At 38.4% G+C, this 16,491-nt stretch overlaps 1 protein-coding gene across 2 annotated transcripts in view; it reads left to right on the forward strand.

Moving 5' to 3' along the window:
• Clasp2 (cytoplasmic linker associated protein 2) overlaps nt 1–16,491 on the forward strand; it is a 174,844-nt gene that overhangs the window by 6,301 nt on the left and 152,052 nt on the right. For both annotated transcript variants that reach the window (XM_050139488.1, XM_050139483.1), the window contains exons 2-4: nt 3,369–3,447; nt 11,314–11,417; nt 14,515–14,606. In XM_050139488.1, coding sequence (XP_049995445.1) covers nt 3,369–3,447; nt 11,314–11,417; nt 14,515–14,606 — 275 coding nt within the window. The remainder of the gene's footprint in view (nt 1–3,368; nt 3,448–11,313; nt 11,418–14,514; nt 14,607–16,491) is intronic.

The raw sequence follows: 16,491 nt of genomic DNA on the forward strand, positions 1-16,491 counted from the left end.
TGAATGCTCTCTGAGGTCAGAAGGTATTGGATTCCCTGGAACTGAAGCTACAGATGATTGTGAGCCACCATGTGGATGTTGGGGCCTCTGCAAGAACAAGTGCTCCTAACCAGTGAGCCATCTCTCCATCCCCATTCTGTCTGTCTGTCTGTCTGTCTGTCTGTCTGATAGAGTTTCTCTCTGTAGACCCAGACCTGGAACTCACCCTGTAGACCAGGCTGACCTTGAACTCAGAGAGATCCACCTGTCTCTGCCTCCCAAGTGCTGAGATTAAAGGTGTGCGCCACTTCTGTGTGACTAAACAATAACTTCATTTTTAATGAAAGTAATTTTCATTTGTGTCTTTGATCTGTTTTTTTATCTGTTTTTTGTTTAATTTTTGTAAGTGGTTGTGTAGGTTGAAGCATATTTGTTTTGCATTTTGACATTTAATTATAGCAGCATTTGTTTAAAGATTAATCTCTTTATTGAGTGCCTTTGTACAGTTGTTAGATATCAGCTAGTTTTTGTCTTATTTCATGAAACCCTATGTTCATTCTTTTTAATAGCTATACTTCCTTTTTAAGAAATTAGTTCATTAATTTTATGTGTATGGGTTTTTTGCCTGCATGTATGTCTGTGGTCACATAAATGCCTGGTGCATTAGGCCAGAGTTGGGTATTGGATCTCCTGGTACTAGAGATGTAGACAGTTGTGAACTGCCATGTAGCCCTGACTGGCCTTGAAACCATGTCCTCTGGAAGAGCAGTCAGTGCTCTTAACTACTGAACCATCTTTCCTGTCCCAGCTGTACTGTCTTAATTGCTGGAGCGTCATATAAAGTCTTGAAATCAGGTAATCTGATTTAGTTTTTTCTTAATTCAGTATTGATATGGGTGTTCTATGCATTTATTTATTTGTTTATTTTAAGACCAGTTTGTCTCTGAACAAATTCTGCTGTGAGTTTGATAGTGATTGCATTCTTCCAATCCTGAACTTATTTAGCTCATCTTGCATTATTTGTATTATTTGCATTATTTGTATGATCTTGCATTATTATTGCATTATTAGCATTTTGTAATTCCCATGCTTGTTCTAAGTAGTTTCTGGGCATATTAGTTACTGTTCTGTGACGTAATGCCTGGCAGGAGCAACTTCAGGGAGGAAAGGTATCAGTTCACCTTGGTCTGGAAAGCATGGAGCCTGGGGTTGTTCTGTTTATGGCAATGGGGACTTGTGGTGTGGCTTCTTCTTGTCCTGGTGGATCAAGGAGCATAGAGTTCAAGCCAGAACCAGAAGTTGGAATCAACTTGTAGGCCTATCTCCAGCAATGACCTCTCAAAGCTGTGTCACCATCTGCTACGTTTACATAGTCAGTCTAGTCAGGAGTTGACTTAGGTCTGTGTGTTGGAGTTGCTGTGGTTGCTATTGGTTTCTATGTGTTTCTGGTTCCTTTGGGTTAGTTTGATAGGGGCGGTTTTCTTCAGTATTTCTGATCAGTCCTTCCATGTTTCCTGTTAACCCTCTTCCCTATGCTCTTGATCTTGGTAGCCTGATTGTGAGATGTGGGACCAGCCTTGGGGTAAGGCTTTCTAAGAGACAACTCCTCACCTGGATAGTTTGGGTTGAGGATTGTTTTCTGTCTCATTCTGAGGTGGACAGCTTCATGTCTTGCTCCCTTTTTCCACTAGAGTTTATTTACCTGTGCCTGAGGTGTTGAGTACTGGATCTTCTTTGCTCAATACTTTAAGTTAAGCTTTTACTTTCTAGAAGACAAGAGCACTGAGAGTATTGGTGTCTGTGCTGCATAGGCCACGCTCTTCCCCCAAGACCTCCACCAGCCTCAGTGCCTTCTCCGATCTCCTGCCTAGCCTTGGTCTTAATTGTAGAATAATTTTATCTGTGGGTGCAAACTGGAGTCTGAGAGTGGGTATGAACTCTCTTGTGCCTCTGGGTATTTAAGAGTTTTCTTACTAAGCTCTGTAGACTTGGCTAAGCAGTTAAAAACATCTGCCTGTCTTCCAGAGGACCCAGGATCAATTCCCAGCATCCATATGGTGGCTCATAACTGTCTGTAACTCCAATTCCAAGGGGGTTCGACACCCTCTTCTGACCTCCATAGGCACTGCATGCATGTGCACAGACGTACACACAAAAACACCCATATACACAAAATAAAGAAAATGCTCAAAAATATTTTCAAAAGAAGTTTCCATACTAGCCCACACTCAGATACTAATAATTTGTTACAGTGGCATTCTTATTTATTTATTTATTTATTATACAATATTATGTCTGTGTCTATGCCTGCAGGCCAGAAGAGGGGACCAGACCCCATTACAGATGGTTGTGAGCCACCATGTTGTTGCTGGGAATTGAACTCAGGACCTTTGGTAGAGCAGGCAATGCTGTTAACCTCTGAGCCATCTCTCCAGCCCCCAGTGGAATTCTTCTTATCCCTTTGTACCATGGCTTCATTTTCTTCCTGTCACATGTAGACGTTTTGGTTGTATATGTCTTTTTTTTTTTTTTTTTAAAAGACTGACTGGTTATTCATAACAGTTTTTCTCAGCCTTTGGGGATTGTTCACCTCTTTTACAGGGGTTGCCTAAGACCACAAGAAAACACAGATATTACATTATGATCCATAACAGTAGCAAAATTAAGTTATGAAGTAGCTATGAAAATAGTGTTATGGTCACCACAGCATGGAGAACTGTATTAAAGGGTTACCGCAGGGAAACCAGTGTTCTACAACCTTAACTTTCTTATGCATTCAAGAACAGTTATTATTTTATAGATAGTTTTTTCTTATTGTAATATGACTGATTTAATTTTCTAGTCTCTACATTCCAGACAGAAACCAGAATTCCTTTGTAATCAGAGGTATTATTAAATTTCTTACTGTTTTATTTAGGAAACATTGTAAAGTGAAAAGTAAGTATAGTCACTAAATTTCTGTGTAACCATTACCTGATTAATCAGTTACTAAATTTTTGTCAAATGTCCTTTATCACTATTTTCCTGTACATTTACAAATTTTTACTATTGATGTGTTCGAGAGTAGAATCCTCAACGCCATGACTGCCTACCTCTGAATACAGTAGTCTCACTAAAATTTTAAAAATTAATTTTATTATTTTGAGCCAGGGTCTCACTGTGTACCCATGACTAGTCTGGAACTTACAGTGTATACCATTCAGGCTTTGAACTCACAGGGATGCTCCTGCCTTTGCCTCCTGAGTGTGGAATTAAGGGCCTATGCCACCATATCCAGTTAAACCTCATTTAAAACAAATCTTAGTAATATGCTGTATATTAAAAATTATATACTGATCTTACAATATATATCAGTAATTTGTATTCATTAAATCTCTTTCTGTTTGCAGGTATCATTATTAGGATTGGAGATTTTAAGTGCCTTTGTGGATAGATTGTCAACGCGATTTAAATCTTATGTGGCAATGGGTAAGTTCACTTTAAGAATGATTGTAGAATTTGATATAGTGACCTTTTCTTTGCATTTTTGTTAGTTTCTGTAAATTTATAAAACGTGTAGTTTGGGGACTGGAATGATGATGGTTCAGTGGTTAAAGCTCTTGTTCTTCCAAACGCCTGAGTTAGAGTCTTAGCACTTGGCAGCAGGTGGTTCATAACCAGGTATAATTCTAGATCGAGGATCTGATGCCCTCTTTGAACTTTGAGGGTTCTTGTACAATACAGCATACCCTAACACACAAGCACATTAAATTAAAATAAAGTCAATTTAAAAATAAAATGCATAATTTCAGTCAGGTGGCGGTGGTACACACCTTTAATCCCAGCACCCAGGAGGTAGAGATAGGCAGTAGGATCTTTGTGAGTCGGAGACCAACCTGGTCTACAGAATGAGTTCCAGATCATCTAGGGCTACACAGAGAAACCCTGTCTCAAAACAAAAACAAAAAGTATTAATTGGTGGAGACTGCTCGTTCATTTCCAGCTGCCCAGAAACACAGAAACTATATTATTTGAAATACTATTTGGCCAATAGCTTAAGTGTATTTCTAGCTAGCTCTTACATCTTAAATGAAGCCATTTCTATTATTCTATATTTTACCATAAGGCTTGTGGTTTACAGGTGGGCAGAGTTCTGGCGCCGTCTGTTTCCTGTAACGGCTATATGGCTTCTCCCTGATTCTGCCTATTCTCTCCTTCTGTATCTGCTCAGAATTCTTGCTTTGCTCTATTCTGCTAAGCTACTGGCTGAAACAGCTTTATTCATTAACCAATAAAAGCAACACAGATGCAGGACTTCCCACACCATTTCCCCTTTTCTGTTCAAATAAAAAGGAAGGTTTTAACTTTTAACACATTAAAATTGCATATAACAAAGCAGGTATCAAGCAAAAATTTCAGTTATAATATTTATGTCTACTTTATCTTTTATCATAACTAAGGAAAACTATAACTTTCAATTCTTTAACTCCATCAGAGACCCCAGAAGGATATAATGTTACCTAAGTAAATAGGAAATGCTTTGTAAGCAACTTCCAAAACTCTAGAATTGACAGAAACTCTCACTGTCTGGACAGCCACCCAAAGTTCTTCTGTAACACTGGGGCACCCATTTTCAGCCTTCAGGCCCATAGTATCTGGTAGACTTTTCCATGAAGCAGGAAATTTCAAAGACAGTAACACCTATATTGGTAGTTGTAGTAATAAGAGCGGCAGGGCTGCGTCCCCGGCACCCGGCCGCCCACATGGCTAGTTTATGCCCCAAAATAATTATATGGAAACTGTATTCTTTTAAACACTGCCTGGCCCATTAGTTCCAGCCTCTTATTGGCTATATCTTACATATTGATCTAACCCAGCTTCCCCTACAGGTAGTTTGTCAGTCACTTTCTTCTGTGTCCTGCTGAATGTCTGGCAGAGTTTCATCAAGTAGGAACCCCGAAGGACCGTCTCACTTCTTTATGCAACTTCAGCAGTCATTTTTCTATGGGTCCTCCATGTCCAGTTCATACAGCATAAAATTAAGCAGTCCAAACAAGAGCAGTTTCTTGCTCAAATGGCTAACAAACTCCATAAGGAGCCTCTTCAATCCCTATCATCCTTTTGAAGTAGATTGGTGCTGCCAGGAACAGATGTGTCTCATTATCATGAAAAGTCCTAAGTTCTTAAAACCTTTAAATGCCATGTTCTCTTAGTCTTTGAATACTTATCCAGTCCTTGAATACCTATCCATCTGAAATATATCTCTGTACATCTAGAAGACCTAACTAACATGACTACAAGCTTGACTATTATTATAGATGACTATCTATTAACCTGTATTTCTTAGTTATACATTACATTTTTAAATGAGCTGCACAAACACAATACCTTAATCAAGAGCAGAAATACACATATAACAAAATTGACCTTAAATTTGTATTAGTAAACCAAGATCCATACCAGTACAAAGTATTCATCTCTATATCATATCCTCCTTTTAAATGTAAACAAGCATTTATAAACAATCATTTAGAGAATTTGGACATAGTTCTCTCCAAACTGTTTCCTGCTTTTTGTTGGGTGAAGTATTTTCTTTTTTGGGATTCACAGCAACCTTTTGGGGGGTCTTGGTCCATCAAACCACATTAGTCTGGAAGGAATCCACAGGTTCTCATCTTCTGTGGACAAACAAAAGCAGAACCTCTTTTCCAAAGCCACATATTCTTACACTCACATTTTGAAGTCAAGATACCTTTAAAATATTTATGTTGGTTTAGCTTAGCAGTCCCCAGAATCAAATGTCTCTCTGCAGTCAAAAAAATTCAAAGAAAACAGTAAAACAGTAATATGCATAATCCAGACTCTCTGTGTATATTCCATCTTTACATGGCTTATTTTTCTTTATTCCTTTCATCTATGATTGTCTGTACTCTGTCTCTTTAAAAACTTTGTTTTAACATTTTTTATAACAATTTTCTCTTTTTATAACTTTCTATTACTCAAGCCTCCGTATATTTTTTTTAAAGCACGCTAAGACCTGTTTATAGATTTATTTCTGTCTGAATCTGTCTTTATTGCATATCTGTAGTTATTTTTGACCAGGAACGCTTTTTTCTTTTAAATGCTAAGCAGGTGTGGCTAGGACCAACTCTTTGGTCCTGCCTGCTTGCTTCACCCCAGTCCAACAGGACAGAGGCATGTTTACTGCCTCTGAGAGCCATTCTCTCTGCCCCAGATCCAGGGTTGCCATGGGTCTGTGTCACCATTAAGCAATTTATAACATGCTGCTCACAGACCCTGTTTAAGTGCTCGGGCTCCCGAAAGAGCCAGAGCTGTTCCTGAAACTTGCATGAACCAGGAAGCTGCCTTTTCAAAGGTTTTTTTTTTTTTTTTTTTTTGCTGCTACCACTAAATCAGGAAGACCTCTCTTAAAGGAGCTGTGGCATCCCTGTTTGCCAGCAGCAAACAGAGCCCATCTGAAAAAAAATTGCTGGCTACCAAGAAACTGTGCTTGACTCTGTTCTTTTATGTCTAGAATTCCTTTCCAAGCTTTCTCAGGTTTTACATGGATGTAGTCAAATATATACACACACATAAGCATATGCATAGTTTACACAAAGAGTTAAAAACTTATTAAATAGATAATCACAATTCTGCACAAGAGGCAACAAGACAACACAACCTTGTAGATACTGTTAATAAATATGTCATGTGCTCCTTTTTAGTGTATTTTAATCTTTTGTAAAATGATAAAATTTGTAGGATAACTTACATGCTGTGGGTTTTTTTTTTTTATTGTTGCTTTTATTGTTTTGAGACAGGGTCTCACTATATGGCCTTGGCAGTCCTGGAATTCCCCATGTAAACCAAGCTGGCCTCAAGCTCGTAAAGATCCTATTGCCTTTGCCTCTCAAGTGCTGGAATTAAGGCATGTGTCACCAGACTGGCTACATTGCTATTTTTTTCACACTGTTTATGGAGAAGTCTGTTCAGACCAGTACTTTAGGAAATATAATAACAGCGAGTTACAGCTTTTGTCTTGTTCAACGTGGAGCCTGAGTCTTGCATACTGAGCCTACAACATTAAACCTGAGCTGCACTCCAGTCCCACAAGTTCTTAATATTAGGTTGAATAAAGTTACTGTGGTTGATTGCCCCAGAAGCCTCCCTAAATACTGTTTTTGTATCACAGTTTGTTGGCTTCACTCTGAGCCGCGGTTATGATCTGCTTGCCGCATGTTCATTGTGCCTCTCTAAGTGCCTACTCTGCATAATGCAGTGACATATTGACTTTGACTAGACACGTGTGATATTCCTGTGTATTTTAGAATGCTTTATGAATGAGTTTGGTACTATTTTATAGCAACATACAGAAATACAACCTTGAATGTTAGTTGCTTTTTTTATGATTTAATGCCCATAATGTCAACGTAATTTAAACTTACTTTCAAATAGCTTTGATCAACTTCTTCATGTTTAATATGCCACCATATTGTGTCAGTTTTCCTATTTTTCTTTTCCATTTGTTTTCTCAAATAAGTTTCTTGGTTTTCACTTTTAATCACTACTTGGTAGTTCCCTGTAGTAGAGAGTGCGGGGTCCTTTTGTTCCTTCCCACCCTGCTACCTTACATCTGAAATAATTACACAGAAACTGTATTCATTTAAACACTGCCTGGCCCATTATATCTAGCCCCGTCTTCCCAGCATTCAGTTCTGCCTCCCTGCCTGCCTAAGCTGCTGCCCTATCAAAAGACCAGGGCAATATCTTTATTCAACCAATGAAAACAACACACAAACAGAAGGGCCTCCTACACCAGTTTCCACTATTAGTATCAATAGCTTCTGAAGAGAAATTTTTATTGGCCACCTTCTGCTTAAAATTGATAATAGATGTTAAAAACCACGCTCTGAAGACATGTTTGTAGATGAATTTGAGTGTGTAAACAAATTTTAAAAATAACTCCCAGGTCCCTCCCAAATACTCAACCTTTCTCTTTCACTCTTTAGAAAGTAAACAAACAAAAAACCAGAAAAACCCAAAAGAAAAACGACAAGAAACACACACATAAAATCCTTAAAATGCACAGAATCAGAAAACATTATAAACAAGCAAAAGACCAATATGACAAAAAGTACCCAGACAAAGTAACATGAGGCAAAAAGTCTACAGAAATAACATTGAGTTCATTTTGTGTTGGCCATCTACTGCTGTACGTGGGTCCTGCCTTAAGTGTATAATATGCCTGTGAGATTCCATTGCAAAACAACAAATTTTCCTTTGCTAGCTGGTGTCATTTGCAGATAGCTTCTTGGTTTGGGATGGGAGCACCTGTTCACTTTGCCTTTTCAGTGTTGCTACCCTGTCTTGCTTGACCCTGTGTAGACCTGTGCATGCTGTGAATTCCTATGTGCATCAGTCCTTTGTATGTTAAAAGTAAATATGTATTCTTCAAAAATTGAGAGCCCTGTTCAGTGTTAGTTCTAGTTCCAAACAGAGGTTTGCACATCGCTCAGCCATTAGAGCTTTAGATATGTTTCTGAAGAGAGCATGGCCTCTACCATTCTTCCTAAGTGATCTGTCCACACTGAGACTGATCACTAACTCTGGTTTTATGGGAACTGAGTTTAATAAAGTTTTGTAGTATAAAAATTTAGCAGATAGTCCAAACCCTAAATGTGTCTTCACAAACAAACAAAAAACCAGTAGAGTGACAGAGTCTTCAGGACACAGAGTTCTGAGTTTTATGTCTTGTAATTTTACATTTTACAAAATCAGTAGAATGAAAACTTCTTCCACCTATCCTTCAGTTTTCAGTATTTTCCCTTCCAGTACAGTCTGTGGTAAATTGACACATTGTTTAGATTCTCTTCACTTACAGAGTGGAAGCCCTTTTTCTGGGTGCCTAGTAAAGACTCAGTGTTCGTTCACTGTAGTTATCGATGAATCACGGGCCATATATGAGCAGGTCTTTAGTGTATATTGCCGACAGCCCCAAATGCCCACTGTATTTTTTTGTTTGTTTACTTCATCTATTCTCTATTCATAAGGTAAACAAGGAAACTTTGAGGTTTAGGAAAATTTACTGTCTCCTGTAATTAATAAGTAGGTATAACTAAATAAAATGTTGTTGTCTCCAAGAGAATAAGTGTAAAAACAGAAATTTAAGGACCAGTGAGCTTACTCAGGTCAAGGTGCTTTCCACACCAGACTGTTGACCTGAGTTTGATCCCCAGAACTCATGGAAAAGTATGAGGAGAGAATTTACTTCATAAAGTTGTCTTCTGACCTTCCTACTCGTGTGTGTTATGGCATGTTCACATGTGTGCACACATACATACAATTAAAAATTTATTATAAAAGTAATAAGATTTTTTTGTTTAATACAATATTATGTTCATGTTTGTTCATGTCCAGTTTTTTTTTTTTTTTTTTAGTTGTTGTTTGTTTTTTCAAGACAGGGTTTCTCTGTAGCTTTGGAGCCTGTCTTGGAACTAGCTCTGTAGACCAGGCCGGCCTCAAACTCACACTGTATTCCAGTTATTAAAGGTTTTAAAATGTTTATATTCTATAAAATTACTTTAGTTTTTAGACATGATTTTGCTCTGTAGCCTGGAACTTCCTATGTTGCCCTGGCAGGCCTGGACTCTTATGGCTGTCTTTGTGTCTCAGCCTTCTGAGTGCAGGGTCATAGGCATAAGCCACCACAACTGGCTTTAAAATTTTATGTTAATTTTGAGACAGTGTCTTACTATATAGATCCCAGCCTTGTCTTGAACTCACTATAGTAAGTAGCCTGGGCTGCCTTGAACTTGGGATCTTCTTGCCTCTACTTCCCCAATCCCTAGTACTGAGATTATAGTATATGCCACCAAATTTTACATGCTGCCTAAAATACTTCTTAGTATTAGACTGTATTTGGCTGAACATTTGAATTCTGTTTTGTAATTTAATTCTGCCTCTCAGAGACAGAGTATCTTTTTTCCTGTTACTGGTACATGGATACCAACACACATACACACACACAACATGCACATACACATACACACAGTCCCAACTATCTAAATTATAAGTAAACACTGATTTTACTGCCTAATAGTATTGTAGTGTAATAATATTGTTGTAAGGATTAAACAAGGTAATTTATTTTTTCTATTATGTTCTGTGATTTAGAAGTAACAGAGATTCCCGTAATAGCCAGTCTTACAGATATTGGATAATTCCTGTTAATACTACATATAAACAAACATGAGGAAAGATTTTCATTGTGCCCTCTGATTCATACTTGGCAGTGCTTATTTTGTTTAAATGGTGCCGTGGTCTTGCACTGTCTGGCAAGCTACTGAGCCGTATTTCTAGTCATGAACAGTACTCATATTGGTTTATGATTGAATAAATTTATTTTTATTACTATTTTATTTTATGTATGGATCTTTTGCCTACATTAATGTCTGTGCAAGCATGATACCCACGGAGGCCAGAAGAGGGCTTTGGATCTCTGGAGCTGCAGTTCTGCATGGTTGTGAGCTGCCCTGTGAGTGCTGGTGTCCCACCCAGGTCCTCTGAAGAGCAGTCTGTGCTCTCAGCCAGGGAGCCGTCTCTCCAGCCCCTGGTTTATAACTTCAGTTATGAGGGATGCTTTTTGTTTCAGTGGGACATGTTCTTTCTATATAGTCCAGGCTAGCATAGAACTGTCACTCCTGTTGTCTGAGAGCCTCCCTCCCCTTTTCTGGGATTAAAACATGTGCTTCCATGCTTGGCTTGAAGGTCCCTCCCCCCATTACACCTTCTGTAAGTAAACTAGATAAATGTATCCTTTTTTGTTGTTTAAATTTCATTTCTTCTACTTCCCCATTAAAACCTGGATTTAGGCCTATGTTTTTGTTTCTGTTTGTCAGTTATAAAATATGTTCAACAAGAAGAATGTGTAACATGCAATTTAAAGAATAATTATAAAACCAACCCTTGACTGTGACTGTGTCTGGGTCCAGAAACTCAAATCTGCCAGGTCCTTGAACTACCCCTGTCTACACTTTCTGATGATACCTTTTCAGTCCACCAGAGGTCTTCCCTATCATAACCTCTAGAAAAGTATTTACTTGCTTGTGTATGGATCCTGACCACATACCTACCTCCAAATGGAATAACACTGTTTGTCTAGTTTTGAACACTGTCCCCACTGGATATGATTGTACATACTAACTACATTGAAATTTGTTCGTTGTTTTCATTTGAACTCATGACTAAGAACTTAAAATAATTTCTTTTCATAAATGATTATGGCAGTAGTTGCTCTTTGCAGTTCTGTAAAATATGGTTTGTCATGGATTGTAATTCTTGTTCTTTCCGCATTAGTTACCACAGCTTTAATAGACAGAATGGGAGACACCAAAGACAGAGTTCGAGATGAAGCTCAGAACCTGACACTGAAGCTGATGGATGAGGTGGCACCACCTATGGTAGGCTTGCTTTGATTGAAAGTTTTCTTTGTTTTGTTTTGCTTTTTAAGACAGGGTTTCTCTGTGTAACAGCTCTGGCTACCCTGGAATTCACTTTGTAGGCTAGTCTCGCCTTGAACTCACAGAGATCCACCTGCATCTGCCTCCTGAGTGCTAGGATTAAAAGTGTGCACCATCACTACCCGGCTTGAAATTTTCTCATTAGTTGAATGGTAAGTATAGCAAAGTAATAAACCTTGAAAGCATGAATGGTAGAATTTTAAATAGTGGATTATTGCTGATGTTTTATGGAAGTTCAAATTTAAGGTGCAGTGTCAACATGGGTTTTTTTTTTTGTCATGTGTTTTATTTTCATTTAACTTTTCTATTTTTCAGTTACTTACATTTAAAAAAAAATACAGAATTAAGTGATTTGACAGTATGCCAGTTGTAGTTATACCTCACCATTTTCTGGTTTTTCTTACTTGCAAATTATAAGATACCGAAAAAGAAACCTTTTTTTTTTTCTTTTCCGGTTGGATGTGTGGCCTATATTTGTAATCCTAGTAATGGGGAGGCAGAGACAGGCAGGCATGTTTTAGGCTAGTGAGAGACTTGTGACCAAAAAAGGGGGGGGGTAGCTAGCACCTGAGGAACAACACACAAGATTACCCTTTGTCTTCCACATGTACGCATACTTACCTGTACTCACATTCACGCATACGCATGAACACCCTTGCACATGTTTATGGGCTCTTACACCAATAGCGTATTGGTCTGTTTTATGTTGTTACACAACAAAATGTCTGAGGTTAGATACTTGTAACAACAACAAAAAGATGTATTTAGCTCATAACTTTGGGAGTCATAGTTTTGTAGACACAACTCTTGCTATGTGATATGGGGTCCACCTAGGTGCATCACCGCATGGGAGGTAGCTGTGTGATGGCATAAATGTTTACATGCTTATGAGAAGAGCCAATATTTTTTTTTTTGCTCAGTATGTTTTTTAAAGGTCCTTCCATTAAAAATTATTTTATGTATATATATGTATGCATGTATGTATATCACGTATATACAGGTACCTGCAAAAAATCAGAATTGGAGTTACAGAGGCAGTTACGAGCCATTGTTTGGGTACTGGGAGCTGAAATAATTTCTCTACAAGAACAGCAATCGCTCTTAACCACTGAACCATCCCTCTAAGCCCCGGGTCTTTCCGTCTCAACACTGCTATACTGAGGGCCAAGCTTCTGACACATAAACCCTTGGGAGAACGACGTCCAACCCTGGTGTGGAAATCCTTAACGGAGACTAAAAATAAGCTGACCTGTACAACATGGTTGGGAGGCTAGCTTAAGGTTCACGTAATAGTCTTAGTGGTGTCATGTGATGCTAGATGGTTATGATGCACATGTTTAGTAAGGCAAGAGTACTGAGTTATAAAGGGGAACTGAGTAGAAGGGATTTTATGCTTCATAACAAAACTTTTCAAAACGTGTTTTGTGGATAGTCTTTACTAATTTACATTTACTTTTTTTTTTTTTTTTTTGGTTTTCTTATTATGAGAAGTACTATAGATGTAAACATTTAGAGTTCCAGAGAGGATTGCTGAGACAGGTTAATCAAAATAAGATTCCCCCCTTTGGTGGTTGTAACAACAGAGCCCAGAGCCTTGTAGATCTCAGTGGCAAATGTTCTGTCACTGGACTATATATCCAGCCTTAGTTAAGATTTTTAAAATTGACAAGCCTGATAGATAACCTGAGTTCAGAGTTTGATCCCCGGGATCTATGGGAACAAGAGAGCTGAGTCTTACAAGTGGTCCTCTGTCCCCACATCTTGAGTCTCACATACACACACAAATCGCGCATTACTCCCCCCTCACACACACACACACACACACACACAGTGGGGGTGGGGGAAACTTACTGTGTGTTTTGAAAGATACAGTAGAATCCTTGCTACACTATACCTAAACAGTTGTTTTGCATTATTGGTATAAGTTTATTTTTCCTTTCTCCCTCAGACTAGGTAGTCATAAAATGGCCTGTCCCCATTATAAGATGTTTGCTGTCATTCCATGTGACAGTCTGTAGTAGTTGCTAAGGAGTTTTGCACCTAGGAGTGCTTCCCAGACCACTGTGCTTATAATTTCATGTAACATGAGGGCCTGCTGCTTGTTGGGGTTTCTCTTCCTGCCCAGTTCCCACAGCCAGTAAATCGCAAAGAAAATCACAGAGAGATCTCCATAAGTTATAAACTCATTGGCCCATTAGCTCAGGCCTTTTATTAGCTCTTGTAGATTATATTAACCCATTATTCTTATCTATGTTAGCCACATGGCTCATTACCTTTTTCAGCAATGCAGGTCACATCCTGCTTCTTCGGTGGGTCTGGGGAGGACTGGGAGGGATGTCCTTCCTCCTTCCTAGAATTCTCCTGTTCTCATTGCCCCACCTCTACTTCCTGTCTAGTTGACCCGCCTATACTTCCTGCCTGGCAAATCAGTGTTTACGTAAAACATGATTGACAGAATACAGACAATTCTCCCGCACCAATTTCAGAGCTGTTAGCATAGAAGAAACCCGTGTTCATGGAAATGCTTAGATGCTTATGTATGGAGCATGATTTTCCTTACAGTTACTAAAATTTAAAGTGAAACTATGTAAATAAAAACCAGAATTGTGGCTCAGATATTAAATGGGTAGGAGCCCACAAAAACAAAAAGAGAAACCTTGTAAATGTGAGTTGAGCTTCTGTTATCTGAACACTCAAAACTTTTTTGTTCATTGACATAACATTAAGACTATGAGTGGAAAATTCCACACCTGATCCATGTGACAGGCTGCAGGCAAAATTTAGCTGCACTAAAAATATTATATAGAAATGCTCAGGTTATGTGGTAAAGTGAGTATGAAACAGAGATGAGTCTCAAGTCTAGGTTTGTGTCCTAGCAACAAGATTTCTGTTACCATGTAAATAATGCTAAAATTTGAAAATGCCCCAAATATGGAACACTTCTGATCCCTGATGATTTGCTTGTAAGATTAGAAGAGTTACATTTGTCATAGCAGTCTCTGACTTTATTGTGTGTATCTACTTGTTTTCCTCATAGTACATCTGGGAGCAGCTGGCCTCTGGTTTCAAGCACAAGAACTTCCGATCTCGAGAGGGCATGTGTCTGTGTCTTATTGAGACCTTGAACATGTAAGTTCTGTGGTTACTGAAACAACTTGCTCTCTTTTAGTCATTTCTCAAGGTTTTCTTTTTTTTTTCCACAATGTGAAGGAAGACTGAAAATAAATTTAAACTCAATCGATCTCCCAAACAAAAATATAATATTTAATGCAACATTTGGATATATATCTATTGTATTTATTTTTAAATTTGTCTCTTTTTTTCTTTAACCATGCAGAATTGGTGGTTATAGAACAGATGTGCTAATAAGTTTGGATCTTCTCTCTGTTAGGCTCTGCTTCAGAACTTCTGAACTCAATGGTGTGTCACATGTTGAAGCCATTTCCCTACATAGCTTTTACCTGTGGGCTCTAGGCTAAGGCACTATAGGTGACGGCTACAGTGATGCACCTGCTGGGACTCTGTCAGGACGGTGTACAGTGCTCTGGTGGCAGCGGCAGAGTTCCGATAGCTTAGGCTTCACAGGGCTATGATATAGGCAGAAGAAATGTGTGTGAGGCTTTTATTCTTATTCTAGTATAACTATCCGGACTCTGTGCGGGGTGATAGGTAATACGCAGTCTCTTTCAACTCTTCCTGTGGTGTGACTTCCTCTTCTTTCACTGTTCTGGGTCCTTCCTGCTAGCAAGTGCAGATTGTAACCTCTCGTCACTGCACTTTCTGAATTTTAGTTCTCCTGTCATTTGTATTCAGCCCAGACTTCAGAATGTTAGTAAACGTAAAGATCTGTTAAGTTACTTATTTCATTTCTCTATGTATTGAGATCCAGTGTCATTTTTAAAAAAAATACAATTTCAAAAGTACATGCTCAGATTTTCTTAAGTAATTGATAGACTACCAGAGTTGTCAAAATGCTGTTGAGAATTTTGCCCTGTTGGATCATGTGTCAAGTTGATACAAACTATAGTCATCTGAAAGGAGGGAACCTCAGTTGAGAAATGCCTTCATGAGATCCAGCTGTAAGACAGATTCAATGCAATGCCCATCTAAATCCCAAGATTCTTCGAAGACCTGGAAAGAACGGTACTCAACTTCATTTGGAAAAGCAAAAAACCCAGGATAGCCAAAACAATTCTGTACAACAAAAGAACTTCTGGAGGCATCACAATCCCTGACCTCAAACTCTACTACAGAGCTGCAGTACTGAAAACAGCTTGCTATTGGCATAAGAACAAACAAGAGGACCAATGGAACCAAATCAAAGACCCAGATATCAATCCATACATATTCAAACACCTGATTTTTGATAAGGAAGCAAAAAATATCAAATGGAAAAAAGAAGCATATTTAACAAATGGTGCTGGCATAACTGGATATCAACATGTAGAAGAATGAAAATAGACCCATATCTATCACCATGCACAAAACTCAGGTCCAAACAGATCAAAGACCTCAACATAAAGCCAGCCACACTGAACCTTATAGAAGAAAAATGAGAAGTACACTTGAACGCATTGGTACAGGAAACCACTTCCTAAATATAACCCCAGTAGCACAGACACTGAGAGAAACAATTAATAAATTGGACCTCCTGAAATTGAAAAGCTTCTGTAAAGCAAAGGACACAAGACAAAACAACAGCTTATAGAATGGGAAAAGATCTTCACTAACCCCACATCTGACAGAGGTCTGAGCTCCAAAATATACAAAGAACTCAAGAAATTGGATACCAAAAGATCACATAATCCAATTTAAAAAATGGAGTACAGACCTAAACAGAGAATCTAAAATGGCTGAAAGACACTTAAGGAAATGTTCAACATCCTTAGTCATCAGAGAAATGCAAATCAAAACAACTCTGAGATTCCATCTTACACCTGAAAGAATGGCCAAGATCAAAAACACTGATGACAACTTATGCTGAAGAGGTTGTGGGGAAAAGGGAACACCTCTG

The sequence above is a fragment of the Alexandromys fortis genome, unplaced genomic scaffold (assembly GCF_014885135.2).
Source record: "Alexandromys fortis isolate MF-2015 unplaced genomic scaffold, M_Fortis_MF-2015_v1.1 scaffold_36, whole genome shotgun sequence".
NCBI lineage: Eukaryota > Metazoa > Chordata > Mammalia > Rodentia > Cricetidae > Alexandromys > Alexandromys fortis.